The sequence below is a fragment of the Mobula hypostoma genome, chromosome 23, assembly GCF_963921235.1.
Source record: "Mobula hypostoma chromosome 23, sMobHyp1.1, whole genome shotgun sequence".
Taxonomy (NCBI): domain Eukaryota; kingdom Metazoa; phylum Chordata; class Chondrichthyes; order Myliobatiformes; family Myliobatidae; genus Mobula; species Mobula hypostoma.
This window is the reverse complement of record NC_086119.1, coordinates 12,409,866-12,425,785: the sequence shown is the minus strand read 5'-3', so window position 1 is coordinate 12,425,785 and position 15,920 is coordinate 12,409,866. Positions and strand designations below refer to the sequence as shown.

Sequence of the window (15,920 nt, the reverse complement as noted above, 5' to 3'; positions counted from 1 at the left end):
TGTCTGGCCTCTGAAGAATTTTCCCTCAATCTTTACATCTTCAAAATCAATTTTATAGACTTCCAACAGTGATCACGCCCTCAGTTTCTTCTCCCATTCCATTTATTTGACTTTATTTAGCCTTTTACTTTCTAGCTCTAGATTGTTTAATAAAAAAAAAAGATTATGTAATTCATTTGACTTTTCTCACCAAAGCATGTTATAAAGTTTGTTCTTATGAATGTGTCATAGCTATAAAATTTTATCCTTTGCATGCATCAGGAACTGTTTAACCTTCTGTTGTTCTTTGGTAGCAGCCTAAGGATACGATGCGGCTCGATGAGACCATGCTGGTAAAACAGCTGTTGCCAGAAATTTGCCAGTTCATCCACATGTCCCGTGAAGGAAACCCGCTCATAGCTCAGCTCCGTAACTCTGCTTCTGGGGTTCTCTTCTCTCTGAGTTGTAATAATTTCAATGCTGTCTTCAGCCGTATCTCCACCAGGTCAGTGCAATGTGCTCGTTCAAGTCACAGTAGCAAACGTAGAAGAACTTCTGTTTTGATGAGCAAATAATTTGAAAATCAGTGAAAAATTGTTGTTGAATTTATTAAGCACATTGAATAGAATCACTTAATTACTGATGCTGTGGCTTCCACTATTTTATACTTGGGCTATTTGTTAGATCATTGACTTAAAAATTATTTCCATAAGAATATTTATGATGAAGTCCCAGTTGTCAACTGGACTTGAGCAGGAGGATCTTCAGTTCGGATTCCAAGCTTAGTAAATTTACAGTGACAAACGGCTGTGCTATTAAACAATAAAACTAAAAATGCATACAATTGAATAAACATGAGCAGCAGATAACGTATTAACTGGATAATGTATTCTTTCTTTAAAAATTATGAAAAATTAATAGAGAAGATTGAAATAAAGTTAGAAATATAAAAAAGAGATGTTAAGAATTTCGATAGATGTCTTTAGAAAGAAAGGCGTTTAACAAAGTGAGCATTTGTGTTGTGGAAAGGATCACAAATGAGCAAACATGCTGTCCTCATCCACCCTTTCATGACCCCTTAGGATCATAAGTACCGCAACCAATTCCTTTCTCCTGTTGTGGAATTAATAAAGGAAAACAAGGAAATTGCAGATGGATTAAACAGGAATTTGGCAGGAGTATTTACTGCAGAGGATATAAGCAACTTCCCAGAAATAGTTGTAAGTTGTGGTTTAGAAGGAGGGCGGACATAAAGGAAAATGACAGACATCAGGGAAGTGGTACTAAGAACATATAAATTGGACTTGTGAACAAATAAATTTCAGATCCTGATGGGTGTCATTCCAGGGTCTTAAAAGAAGTAACTGTTAATGTAGTAAATTTCCAACATTCCTTAGATTCTAGGAAGTTGATATTAGATTAGAAAATAACAAATGTGACTCCTTTATTCAAAAAAGGGAGAAGGAGAGAGAAACCAGTTAGCTGAACGTCAGAAGTATAGAAAATGTTAGAAGACATCATTGAAGATATTTTACTAGGGAGCTTGGAAAGATTTAACAACCAGCATAGGTGCATATCAAGGATGCGTGCTTGGCCTACTACTCTACTCTTTCCACACTCAACATCAGCAAAAGCAAGGAATTGATTGTGGACTTCAGGTTGGGGAAGTTGGGAGAATGTACACCAATTCTCTTTGAGCTGTCAGCAGTGGAAAGAGTGATCAGCTTCAAGTTCCTGGGAGTCACCATCTCACAGGATCTACCCTGGGCCCTTATATTGATGCAAGTACACCAGTGCCTATACTTAAGTAGGAGTTTGAGGAAATTTGGTATGTCACCAAAGATCTCAGCACATTTCTATAGATAAACATTGGAGAGCATTCTGTCTGGTTGTATCACCACCTGGTATGGCTGCTCCACTGCACAGGATCACGAAGCCGCAGAGAGTTGTAGACTCAGTCAGCCCCATCATGGGCACAAGCCTCCCCACCACTGGGAACATCTTCTAAAGCAGGGGTCCCCAACCTTTTTTGCACCGTGGACCGGTTTAATATTGATAATATTCTTGCGGACCGGCCAATTGGGGGGGAGGGGGTTCAAATCGGGTTAAATTCACCTCAACATGTCTTTTACAGTTAGGGTTGCCAGCTTTCTCACTCTCAAATAACGGACAAAAGTAACAGTCAAATCCTGGGACACTTTACCCCAGGAAAGACTACCATGACCATGATGCCTTGAGCGGGCACCTGTGTGCGCATGCGATGTGCACATGCGTGTACGTGCCGATTTATTTTCCCCCCACAAATCGGTTTTGCCTTCATCTTCCCGACTATACTGTACATACATTATTTCTACTTTATGTAGGCTGTGTATTTATCATATCATTCCTGCTTTTACTATATGTTAGTGTTAATTATTTTTGGTTTTATGTGTTATTTAGAATGATTTGTTAGGTTATTTTTTGGGCCTGGGAACGATAAAAAATTTTTCCCATATAAATTAATGGTAATTGCTTCTTCGCTTTACGCCATTTTGGCACAGAAGGTTTCATAGGAACGCTCTACCTTAGCAAACCGGGACAAATCAATTTAGCCCAATATACGGGATGTCCCGGCAAATAAGGGACAGTTGGCAACCCTATGTTCAAGTTCAACAGTGCGTGACAGGGAATGAGGAAAGGTGCAGCTGACTCGTATCGTTTCCTCGCGGCCCGGTAGCACATGCTTTGCGGACTGGTACCGGTCCGCGGCCCGGTGGTTGGGGACTGCTGTTCTAAAGGTGGTGCCATTAGAAGTCAGTATTAAGGACCTCATCTGAGGCAGCCCCCTTCTCATTACTGCCAGCAGGGAGGAGGTAGAGAAGCCTGAAAACCCACACGTGTTGTTTTAGGAACAGTTTTTACTCCTCCACCAACAGATTTCTGAATGGTTCAGGAACCCGTGAACACTACCTTGCTATTCCTCTTTTGCGCTATTTATAATTTTTGTGACTTATAGTAATTTTATCTCTGCACTGTACTGTTGTCACAAAACAACAAATATCATGATGTATGTCAGTGATAATAAATCTAATCTAATCCTGAAATTCAAGGTAATCAGAAAAAGTGAGTGTGGTTTTATTAAAAGGAAATAACTCTTGACCATTGGGGTTCTTTGGAGAAGTAACATGTGCACCTAGATTTGACTATTTGTGCTTGAAGTTTTCACAATTCATTTGATAAGGTGCAGCTTGGAAAGTAAAAGTTTATATTGTGGTTGCAGATAGCAGTAGAACAATGGATCATTTGAGGGCACTGAGTATCGGAGTTGGGGCTTTATGTTGCAGTTGTGTTGCATTGGGGAGACTTCACTTGGAGTACTGTGTACAATTTTGTTCATCTTGTTATAGGTAAGAAGTAGTTAAATCGGAAAGTGTGGAGAAGAGATTTGCAAGGATGTTGCTGGGACCAGAGGGCCCAAGTTATGTGGAGAGGCTAGCTATGTTATTCTTTATTCCTTGGAATGTAGGGAAATGAGGGGTGATTCTCCTTCAGAAGTGTTTAAAGTTATACGAGGCATAGATAAGATAGATGGTAGAAAACTTTTTCCCAGTTTGGGGGGGGGGTGGGTTTGGTCTAAAACTAAGGGGCATACAGCTAGGATGAGAGGGGAAACTTTTAAAGGTGTCCTGAGGGACACCTTCTTCATGGCAAGTATGGTGAGTATATGGAACAAGCTGCCAGAGGAAGTGGTTGAGATAGTATCGTTTAAGAAGCACTTGGATAGGTACACATTGAGGGGAGTAGCCTTGAGGGAAATGGGTTGAATGCAGGAAACAGGGACTACCTATTTGATCAATGTCATTTGATCAATGACTTATTGGGATGAAGGGCTTGTTCCATGCTGTATTACTCTGTTTCTAATGGGCTAAAACAACATACAGGGAGGGTCTTTGCTGGTTGGCAAGATGTAACCGGTAGTATGACCAAAGGATTGGTGATGGGCCCTTAACTTTTACGTTACTTTGATAAAGGCTCCAAAGATATGATTGCAGATTTTGACATAAAGATAGGTAGGAAATTTAGTTGTGATGAGGTCGTAGGGGGGATTCAAGGGGATAAAGCTAGGTTAAACAAGTGGGCAAAGATCTGGCAAATAAAATATATTTTTGGAAAGTGTGAGATTATCAATTTTAACAGGGAAGATAATTGAGGCCTACTGTTAGTCGGGTTTGACCATAGATATTGCATCCTTGCTGTCTACATGATACGTAAGCCAGGGTAGTACAATATGGAGAGCAAGCTGTTGCCTGTGGAGCAGGCTCCTTCTCCCCATGCAGCTGATGAATCCAAAGGGTTGGCAGAGACCGATACAGTTGGGCACCAGCAGCGTTGCAGGAGTTGCCAGTCACAGTTGAACTCACCGAAGGACTGCCTTAGTGACTCCAGCTCTGGACTTTTCCTCTTGGTTTACTCCCGAAGCCTTTCCCATGAGTGGCTGGAGCCACAAGGCAGCGGAGGTTTGAGATCAAGGCTTTTCTCCTCCTAGGTGATCTGTGAACCATGACTGACGAGCCCCATCTGCCTGAAGTCACTGGTTTTAAGGTACCAATAACTGGCCCCTTCTCCTGTCGGTAGAAATGGTTCTGCCAGGCTCAGTAGCTGAGCCACATGTAAAAACCAAAAGCTAAACTTGGTCGTCAGAGGCTCTTTGAGAAGTACGCCACAGGGAACATTTAATAGGTAGTGGGAGCTAATCCCCACTACCTTCTTCAGAATAACAATCTTAACGAACCGACAGGGAGGATGTGTTGGAACAAATTATCTACGTGGTGGGTGATAACAGAGCACTGAGATGCTGAGATATTTGTGTATCCTCCTGCTCATCTACCAAAGGCTAATATATTAGTACAGCAACTAATTGAGAAAGCTGACAGTTTTTAAAATGTGTGCAAGGAGAGTTGAAAATGTAAGTAGGGAGGTCATGCTTCTGTTCTATAGGGCACTGGTGAAACCTTATCTGCAGCACCCTGAACAGTATTCACATCCTTATTTAAGAAAATGTGTTAATGTATTATAACTAGTTCAGAAACAAAGCACCTTGAGTGTCCAGGTTATCTTATGAGGATAAGATGGACCAGCTAGGGCTGCATCTGAGAAGGGACTCATTTGAAATGTACCAGATACTGAAAGGTTTTGATAGAGCGGATGTGAAATTATGTGTCCCATTTTGGGAGGGCCTCCAACTGGGTGTCACTTTTGACAAGTGAGTCACATATTTAACACAGATGAGGTGACTCTTTTTTTTTTGATGAGCAGCATGAGTTTTTCAAACTCCCTTATTCAGGGCATGATGGAAGCAGCCTTCGAATGAGTTTTCCAGGCAGGTACAGACTGGAACTTGATAAACAAGGGGGTGCAAGGTTAGTTGAATGGAAGGAAATGTGATTTGAGGTTTCAGTCAAATAAGCTGAGATAGCACATCAAGCCTGAGAGCCAGAATGGCCTACTCCAGCTCCTAATATATGTTCATATAATTTTCGTTAGGACTTGTTTGGTAAGTGATGGAGTCTGCTGAGTTTAGTGTACCTTTTTACTTTTTCGTTTAACATCTCCCCTAAAACCAAAAAAACGAGATACAACTGAAATTTTAAAAAAAAAGTCATGTGCATTGGTAGAATAAACCAAGAAGTTTGTGTCTTGTGGCTTTCTCATTTCCTCACTGAATGCAAACGTTGCTAGTAAAGGTGGTATTTACTGAGTTCCTTAAGTAGATCAACTTGCTCGGCTATCTCAGAGGCTGATCTCTTACAGCCCGTTACACCGCTAGCGTTTAGGGCAGCAATGAAGGTCCTCGAACTCTGTCTGTCCTTGGCCATCAAAACCAATTTTGGTCTTGGTCTTGGAGGTGTTCTGGGCTTCCTTCATCATGCCAATAGTTTTCTCTCAGTTTTCACTACTATCAGTCATGCAAGTCCCAGATGGAGACTCAGGGATACCGTCACACATAGATACAGAAGGATTCTTGTTTGCTGTTTCCGTAACAATTTTGTTTGACCAGTCAGGGTTGTTAGCCCTGAGCTGAACCCTTGACCCTGGAGGACCAGTGGACCACTCTGCCTCTGCCCATTGACTTGTTTGGCATGGGCAATCTTATCAAGAGTGAAAGCTGATTCCAGCCAACATCGCTCTCTGGGTCATTGAGGCATACAAGTATCCAAACCCTATGCCAAGGTTGTGGTCCTTCTGGAGATAATCACGTTGGTGTACCTGGAATCAAGTATAGGTCAGACCAGATGAAAATCTCATTCCTCAGCAGACATAAGTGAACCAGATAAGTTTTTATGACAACCTGCTGATTTCATGATTTCTGGAACTAGCTTTTAATTCCAAGTGCACTGGATTCCTTATCTGTCACAGTGGGATTTGTCCATATGTCTCCAGATCAAGTTCAGTCAAGTAACCTAACCATATCTGTTACTCCTGAGATTCATGTTCAATAGCTCAATAATAGTGTCCTTGCTTGCAAGTCTGAAGTTGCTGAATTCAGTTTTCACTGTGCAAGCATGAAAATCTCAGCTGAGGCTCCAGTGAAATATTATTCTCTTAACATAGCTGCCTCACAGATAGGTCATTAAACTGCTGACCCTCAGATGTGGACTTCAAATGATTTCATGACATGATTTAAGATGAGAATAAAGGAGCTTTTCCAGGTCCCCTGATCAGCATTCATAATGATTCATAATGCCCAAGGTAACAGAAACCTGATCATCTGGCCATTGTCACATTCCTGCTTTTGTGTAAATTGCCCCCCCCCCCCACCATATTTCATATATCAAAGCAGTGAATATGGTTGCAGGTTACGATGTTTCAGTGCTTTCAGAGATCTTGAAATCAAGAAATGCACTATGCAAGTCAGTTTCACAGCCTGGTGTCTGAAGATTCATTTCTCACTGTGGCAGATTGCCAAAGTGATATATTTTTTTTAAAACAGTCAGCCTCACACACAAAAAGACCTAAAAGATGAAGGATCGTTAGGAAAACTTAACTGCTTCATTAAAGCCCCATGGAAAGAAATTGTCACTGGTTAACTTGCCTGAATTAAAGTGACAAAATTCATTCATTAAGTGGGGGATTGAGTTTAATGCGTGACTTGTGTTGTCCACATTTCAAGGGAAATAGGGGAAAAGATCCATATTGAAACTCCTTTCAGGTAAACAATCTTGCACTGACATGATACAAAGTTTGTGATTGTGTTCTGACTCCAATCAGTTGCTTAATCTTTACCCGTTCAATGTTTAGCACAAGCAAGTTGCTTGAACAGAGGTCAGACAGGAAACATGCTTTTCACAATCAAATCCTTTAATTACAGCAAAGTAATAGATCATCAAATCGTAGCTTAGAAAACAGTGGTTGCATCCCTTACAACTTTTCTCAGACAAATGTTTGAATACCTCACCTTTTTGCTTGAAAGCCTCTTACCCCCTTTTATATTCATACAAAATTAATGATTTTAGAAATGTGTGAACAGAGGCCATGTTTATCCATATTGGGGATGGTGGAGCCAACTTTATGTAAACAGGTACTCAAGTGATGGACCTTAAATGTTGTGGAATTTAATTGCAAGATACGCCATCTTTTTGCTACCACTGATTCATCAGCACTAAATCATCCTTTGCATCTCTTTGACTGGTTCGAAAACTACCTGGAAAGCTATGCTCAAAGGGGCTTTTAATCTGTCTCTAATGCAGCCCTAACTAAGGCTTGAATAAGTATATTTATAATTATTTTAGCTTCAGCAGCCTTGTTCTTTGTATAATTCTGTCAACTTTCAAAGTGTAATTTTGGTCCATTCTGTATTTTTTATAACAGAAATGAAGATATTATTATCAATTGATCACAATTTTTTGTTCTCTTCTGTAGAGAAATACTGTACTTTTAATGAGAATATTATTTTATATTATGGCTTGACTTGACACTATTCCAACTATGGAATACTTTGAAGGAGAGTAAAATCCAAGTAGCTCCCTCGTGATTTGGCTGACTATGACTTGCTTGTGACTTTAATTACTCTGTTAGTGTTGCTTTTTTTGTCACTTTTCTGGATGTCTTGCAGCTCTGCATTTTATTAATTGAATAACATAGCTTAGTGAATGGAATGCATTAGTGTCACTGTATCACATTACTGTACTCTGTTTCATATTGAAAACAATTCAGCAAACTATTTGTGGGTGCTTATTGTTCACACAGTTGCAGTACATTTTCAAAGTACTGCACTGAATCTTTGAATTTTGCTACCCAAGTAAGGAACAGCAGTAAAATCTAACATTAGGAATAACTCTGTGCTTTACTTGTTGTGCACATTATTGATATCTATATACACATTTCCCCATAAGTTTGTGAAGACCTATTTGTAAATTTGAGAATCTGATGCTGAAATCCAGTGATTAGATCTGAAGGCCAAAGTTACAATTACCCTTGGGCATTAGTGTTAGTTATGATGAGTAGAACAGGAACACCACAGACTTGCTCTATGCAAGCTATAAGCTAGGAGGTTATTCTGACTGTAGCACTTTTACTGTTCTAGACATCCACAATTCCTAGTTTTTGTTTTAGCTTCCTTTAGCCAAGTTGATACTAGAAATTAGTTTTGTTGGAGACATGTACATCAAAAAATACAGTAAAATGTTTTGTTTGCTACATGTAAACTAGCTCTGTCTTTCTAGTTTTTCACTCCAGGCTTCAAGCTTCCTGAATACAGGGCAGTAATCTAGACAGATCAAAGTTACTAAGTGCAGTTTGACAGGAGTAATATATGTTCCACGTTAATGAGCCAATATGAATGTTGTTTTGAATTTGCTAACCTTCATGATTTTGCTTCTTATAAAATGAAGCTTAATTTTATGGCTGTAAATTTGTTTTTGTTGCTTGCTTGGCTGGAGCCTACAGAGACAATCAGGATTGTCTTGCAAAGGATCAATAGTTTGGCTCATCTTGAGTTGCAAGTTATTGATGTGTTCAATGCTACTTCTGCAGATTAATATTTAAGTCAGGCAGCAAATCTCTCAAATTTTTGCCTTAATTGTTTGAGCATCTGCAACTCATTGTCTCTCTCAACCCCTCCTTCCCCAAAAGCAAGTTACTTTATATTCTTCCTGGGCATGATCATGGGTGGATTCCTGGCTGGGAATTTGTCGGAGGCATATGACTATGACCCGTGGCAAACTTGAGAAATTCTGCAGATGCTGGAAATCCAAAGCAACATGACACAAAATGCTGGAGGAATTCAGCAGGCCAGGCAGCATCTATGGAAAAGATGATGGGCACATGAGACTGTAGGTAAACAGTTGACATTTTGCGCTGAGAACCCTTCATCAGGATGGGAAACAAAGAGCACAAGTCAGAGTAAGCCATGACTAGTGACCTGGGTTCCATAGTCCACTGCGTCATAGGAAGTCATTCCTGCCTGTGGCCACAAACTTTACAACTCCTCCCTTGGAGGGTCAGACACCCTGAGCCAATAGGCTGGTCCTGGACTTATTTCATAATTTACTGGCATAATTTACATATTACTATTTAACTATTTATGGTTCTATTACTATTTATTATTTATTTATTATTAACGAAAATCAATTTCCCCCGGGATCAATAAAGTATGGCTATGACATACTGACCAAAGGGGCTACCTGTGAGGAGTAGTCATCACCTTCCATCGGGTGTCCTCCCATCTCCCAAAGACCGACTGGTGGGTTAATTGGAAACTATAAATGGATGACAGGAGAATTTGACATGAGTTGATGGGCAGATGAAAGGTAACATGGAAATAAATGGGCCAGTGGGATTGATAAGATTGCTCTGATATTTGGTATGCATTTGATAGGCCAAGTTTATGTCTAAAGGAAAAAAAATGGAGAATTCTTTTTCATCAGTAGTTCAGAAGGATCTAGAACTAAAGGATGCTGAAATGTGATTGAATTTCAAAAGATTTGGGCCGGAGATTCTTTAACAGGGTGTTGTCTTGTGGAATGCATGGCTGACTATGTGAACAGAAGGCTATTGATATGAGGGAATGTGAATACAAGGATACTAGCAAATGAGTAAATCGACACCAGTAATGGTTTGGACTAAATAATAGATTTCATTATATGTAATTTTGATGTCACAGAGTAGTATGGTAGCATATTTGTTCAATTTGATGCATAAATATGGTGAAAGGGTAAAAGTGAATTTAGAGAATGCTACAGAGAAAAATCATGAAAATAATCCTGGCTCCTGGCACAAATTTGAATCAATTAAGTTGTCCAAAATGAAATCTATAGAAATTGCTTTTATGGTGTGGAAATTGATGGTGAGGTTGACACTGAGAAAAAGAAAATAAATTCCTGTATATGCATAAATGTACATACTAATGACTATAGAGACCATAAGACATAGGAGCAGAATTAGGCCATCTGGCCCATCGAGTCTGCTCCACCATTCAATCATGGCTGATCTTTTTTTTAAATCTCCTCCTCAACCCCAGTTCCTGGCATTCATTAAGTGGGGGGTTGAGTTTAATGCGTGACTTGTGTTGTCCACATTTCAAGGGAAATAGGGGAAAAGATCCATATTGAAACTCCTTTCAGGTAAACAATCTTGCACTGACATGATACAAAGTTTGTGATTGTGTTCTGACTCCAATCAGTTGCTTAATCTTTACTACTGATCAGCCAATGCTCTAACCATGTTAGTAATTTTCCTGTAATACCATGGGCCCTTAACTTGGTAAGCAGCCTCATATGTGGCACCCTGTCAAAGGCCTTCTGAAAGTCCAAATATACAACATCCACTGCATCCTCTTTATCTATCCTACTTGTAATCTCCTCAAAGAATTCCAACAGGTTTGTCAGGCAGGATTTTCCCTGAAGGAAACCATGCTGACTTTGTCCTATCTTGCCCTTTATCACCAGGTACTCCATCACCTCATCCTTAACAATTGACTCCAACGTCTTCTCTACCACTGAGGTCAGGCTAACTGGTCTGTAATTTCCTTCGCTCTTTCTTAAAGAGTGGAGTAACATTTGCAATTTTCCAGTCCTCTGGCACGACACCCAAATACAATGATTTTTGAAAGATCATTTCTAATGCCACCACAATCTGTAATGCTACCTCTTTCAGAACCCTAGGATGCAGTTCCTCTGGTCTGGGTGACTTATGTACCTTTAGATCTTTGAGCTTTTTGAGCACCTTCTCTCTTGTAATAGTAACTGCACCTTCTTCTCTTCCTTCACACACTACATCAGGCATATTGCTAGTGTCCACAGTGAAGAATGACGCAAAATACTCATTTAGTTCATCAGCCATCTCCTTGTCTCCCGTTATTATCTCTCCTGCCTCATTTTCTAGCAGTCCTATGTCCACTCCCATTTCTCTTTTATTTTTAACATACTTGAAAAACTTCAACTATCCACTTTGATATTATTTGCTAGCTTGCTTTCATATTTCATATTTTCCCTCCTAGTGATTTTTTTAGTTGCTGTCTGTAGGTTTTAAAAATCTTCCCAATCTTCTATCTTCCCACTAATTTTTGCTTTGTTGTATGCCCTTTCTTTTGCTTTTACAATAGCTTTGACTTCCCTTGTCAGCCACGGCTGTACTATTTTACCATTGAGTGTTTGTTCATTTTTGGAATGCACATGTCCTGCACCTTCCTCATTTTTCCCAGAATCACATGCCATTGCTGCTCTGCTGACATCCCTGCCAGCAGCTCCTTCCAATTTACTTTGACCAACTCCTCTCTCGTACCACTGTAATTTCCCTTACTCCACTGAAGTACTGCTACATCAGACTTTACTTTCTCTCTATCAAATTTGAAGTTGAACACAATCATATTGTGATCACTGGTTCTTAAGGGCTCTTTACCTTAAGCTCCCAAGGCTTTGGTGACAAAGACTTCTCAGAATGACATTTCAGCTCATCTGCTGGCATTTGCTTAAATGGTTTGTTTTTAAAGTCCTGGACATAATAAGCTTGATTTCTGCAGAGCAACACACATCAAAGTTGGTGAACGCAGCAGGCCAGGCAGCATCTCTAGGAAGAGGTACAGTCGACGTTTCAGGCTTTGGGTTTCGTAGTTTTTGGGTTAAATCCTGCAACCTTTCATATAATGTACCTCATCAGGTTTGAACAGATTTGTGGCATAAACATTATTAACATCGGAACAAGAACTCTCCCCACCATCAAGGCTATTTTCAAGAGCTGGTGCTTCAAGGAAGCTGCAGTATCTCTCATGGCACTCATTACTGGGGACATGCCCTCTTCTCATTGCTACCATTAAGCAGAAGGTACAAGAGCTTGAAGACCCACAGATAGTAATTCAGAAACTGCTGTAACACACCCAAAATGCTGGAAGAACCCTGAGGTGAGACAGCATCTATGGAGACGAAGTGGAAGCAACTTACTCGGCTCCACCACCAGATTTTTGAATGGTGCATGAACACTTTCACATTATTTATTTTTATTTGTTTTTGTAATTCATAATAATTTTATGCCTTTGCTCTGTACTGCTGCTGCAAAACAACAAATTTCAAGTTGTATAGGTCAGTGATAAGAAATATGATTCTGATGTCTTACCTTTCTGTTTAACTACTTTTAAGCGTTGTTTAGAAGCTGCTGGATTCTTATCATCCCACAGGCTCTGGTGACTATCACACTTGCCCATTAATGGGTGGAAGGTCCATCTGATATGTAATTGTGTTCCACATGAAGCATATCTAAACCTAATAAAATGCAGCCACCTTTGAGAGGGCAGTTTTCATTACTATTGGTTTATTAATCGGTGAATTACGCTCTGGCAATGTTAGCAATATTCTGATAATGAGCAATTATGTTTACTGATTCTTTTGTAATATAAAATTAGACATTCATTTTTCTTTTTGTTTAATTGTGCTGAAAATCTTTAAATTTTATTTCTGTTTCTCCATGTATGAACACCATCTTCAAAACGGCTGTTATCTGAATTTTTTTGCAAGGTCAATAGTGTCATTTGCAGGTTAAATTTCAAGAGTTGTGCAAAAGAACATTTGCTTCCTTTTTACTCATGTTGCTGCTGATTTAATTGATAAAGCATTATCCTGTGAATCAGCAGGTTGAGAGTTTGCAGTCTTCTTTTCAAAATTTTATTGAGGTTGGTATTATCCCCTGAGTACTGGATTATCCCCTGAGATGGACGTATAGAGACCCAGAAAGGGAAGCGCCAACGATGGACCATGTAATCAAAGTCGAGTTTATTGTCATATGCACAAGTATCTGTACATTTATGTACAGATGTATTGAAAAATGTAACTGCAGTAGCATCACGGAGATCTAACATCATTCAAAGTTCAAAGTAAATTTATTTATCAAAGTACGTGTATGTTACCTTTTCCTACCCTTGGATTCATTTTTTTGCGGGCATTCACGGTAGAACAAAGAAATACAACAGAATCAATGAAAAACTGCACACAACACTGACAAACAATGTGCAAAAAAAAAGCCAAACTGTGGAAAAAAAATCATAATAAATATTATCCAGACTGGTTCAGGGGCCTGATGGATAAGCAGCATCCACAAGAAGAATATAACGCATACACAATTTTTACAAGAAAGAGCACTAAAACTGTTGCTGGAATGATGCAACAATTAGCTGGCAGCAAACAATGACATAGTTTCATAGGTAATGATAAACAGGGTGGAAATTGTGGTTCCAGAGTCAATATGTAGAGGAAATAGCCTCATTATCTGACCTGGCAGTAGCTCAGAATCCTCATCTGGGTGATCTCTTTTCATTCAAAATAGCTGCAGGTTATTCCTCAGCTTTTTTTCCCTCATAGGCCAATCTTCACACTCCAGAACTCAATCTAAAATGCACTGGACATCCGTTTGCTATGGAGTCCTAACTCCTTACAGTACTGCATTTGACAGCTTGACAGAGCAGTAAATTGAAGACTGACTTCATTTCATTCTTTGACTCCTGCAAGAAAGGCCAACTTTCTATTTGCCTTTCTAATTGCCTGCTTTACCCACATGTTTGGTAACTCATGAGCCAGAATACGAAAATGGATTTGTACAATAATAATTATAGTTTCTTATTTGGGGGAAAAAATTTTCCTAAGTGCACAATCTCTCATTTCTTGGGTTACATTCAATACAACTTTTTTGATTGCTTGCTTAACCTGTAAACATACCTTTACAGATCCCGTGAATCTTCATCAGTGCTAAATTTCTCATCCAGTTATCATTGGCTAACTTGATACATTACACACTTGGGTATAACATTTGGATCCAGCCTGGGCCCTATTGACCTGTGACCAGTCAGAACCCAAGTGGACCCTGGTTACTTATAACATTTTTCTGACCTGACTCTCTGTCGCAGATGTGGCACAGAGGCAGGTAGCATTCATTGCATCCCCTATGCCTCTCTCTCTTCCATCTTGCTCTTGTAGCCTTGTATAGCTTTTGCTTTCATGATGTAATGTTTATTTGTTCTCACTGCCTTTATCGATTGTTTGATCATTTGTTGCAGCTTCCTCGAACTTTTCCACTTACAGGCTAATTGCTGATAACAATATTGTAAGCCCTCTCTTTCAACCTACAACAACCCTTAGCTTCTGATGGATTCCTTTTGGAATTTTTTATTTTCTCACTGAAATAAACATTTATTAAGAAATTTAAAATTAGTTTTTAACTGCTTTTGTCTGCCAGGAGATCTTTGTCTATATAATCTAGCGTAACCAATGCACTACTTGTTTCTATACATGTGGCTTTATTTATGTTTAAGACTGTAGTTTCATAGAACATAGGCCTTTTGGTCCACGACCCTTTAACCTATTCCAAGATCAATCTAATGCTTCCCTCCCATATAGTCCTCTGTTTTTCTGTCATCCACATGCCTAGATCAAGAGTTTCCTAAACATTCCCAATATATGTACCTCTACCAGAACTACTGGTAGCGTTTTCCACACAGATCATAAAAAACCCTCTGACATTCCCTTCATACTTCTATCCAATCACCATAAAATTATGCCCTCTTGTATTAGTCATTTCCATCCTGGGAAAAAGGTCGCAAACAAAAGAAAAATCTTGGATGCTAGAAATCCAAGCAAAACACACAAAATGCTGGAGGAACTCAGCAGGCCAGGCAGCATCTCTATTTACAGAGAGCCGACGTTTCGGGCGAAGACCCTTCAACAAGACTGCATTTTGTGTGTGCTGCTGGGAAAAAGGTGCTGGCTGCCCACTCTATCAGTGCCTCTTATTATCTTATATACCTTTATTAATTCACTTTTTATCCTCCTTCACCCCAAAGTGAAAATCCCAACCTTGCTCAATCTATCTTCTAATCCAGGCAGCATCCTGGTAAGTCTTTTCACCTACGTAAAGCTTCCCCATCCTTCCATAATGAAATGACCAGAAATGAATGCAGGCTTTTGGCCCAAAACATCAACTGTACTCTTTTCCATGGATGCTGCCTGGCCTGCTGTGTTCCTCCAGCATTTTCTGGGTGTGGTCCAACCCGACTTTATTTATAGAGTTGCAATGATACCTTATGGCTCTTGAACTCAATCCCTTGACTGTAATGAAGGCCAACACACCATATACCTTTTAACCACCCTATCAACTTGTGGGGCAACTTTAATGGATTGCTGGATGTGGACAAGATCCCTCTGATACTCAACACTGCTAAGGATCCTGCCATTAACCAATTATTAACCCTGTACTCTGCCTTCAGTATTGCCCTTCCAAAGTGTATCACTTCACATTTTTCCAGATTGCACTCCATCTGCCACATCTCAGTCCAACTCTGCATCCTATCAATAATCCATTATAACCTATGATAATCTTTTACACTATCCACAGCACCATCAACATTATGACTGTCCTATACTTACCTGGAACTGCTGAATTATGTAATTCCATCATGTGGTGATCAGCTCTTCCAGAGAGTC

At 39.7% G+C, this 15,920-nt stretch overlaps 1 protein-coding gene across 9 annotated transcripts in view; it reads left to right on the top strand.

Annotated features, from left to right (window-relative positions):
• The window catches only part of nf1a (neurofibromin 1a), a 385,105-nt gene that overhangs the window by 65,292 nt on the left and 303,893 nt on the right, over nt 1–15,920 (top strand). For 7 of the 9 annotated variants that reach the window (XM_063031792.1, XM_063031790.1, XM_063031789.1 and 4 more), the window contains exon 4: nt 294–484. In XM_063031792.1, coding sequence (XP_062887862.1) covers nt 294–484 — 191 coding nt within the window. The remainder of the gene's footprint in view (nt 1–293; nt 485–15,920) is intronic. The other 2 variants (XM_063031787.1, XM_063031794.1) reach the window with 1 other exon arrangement.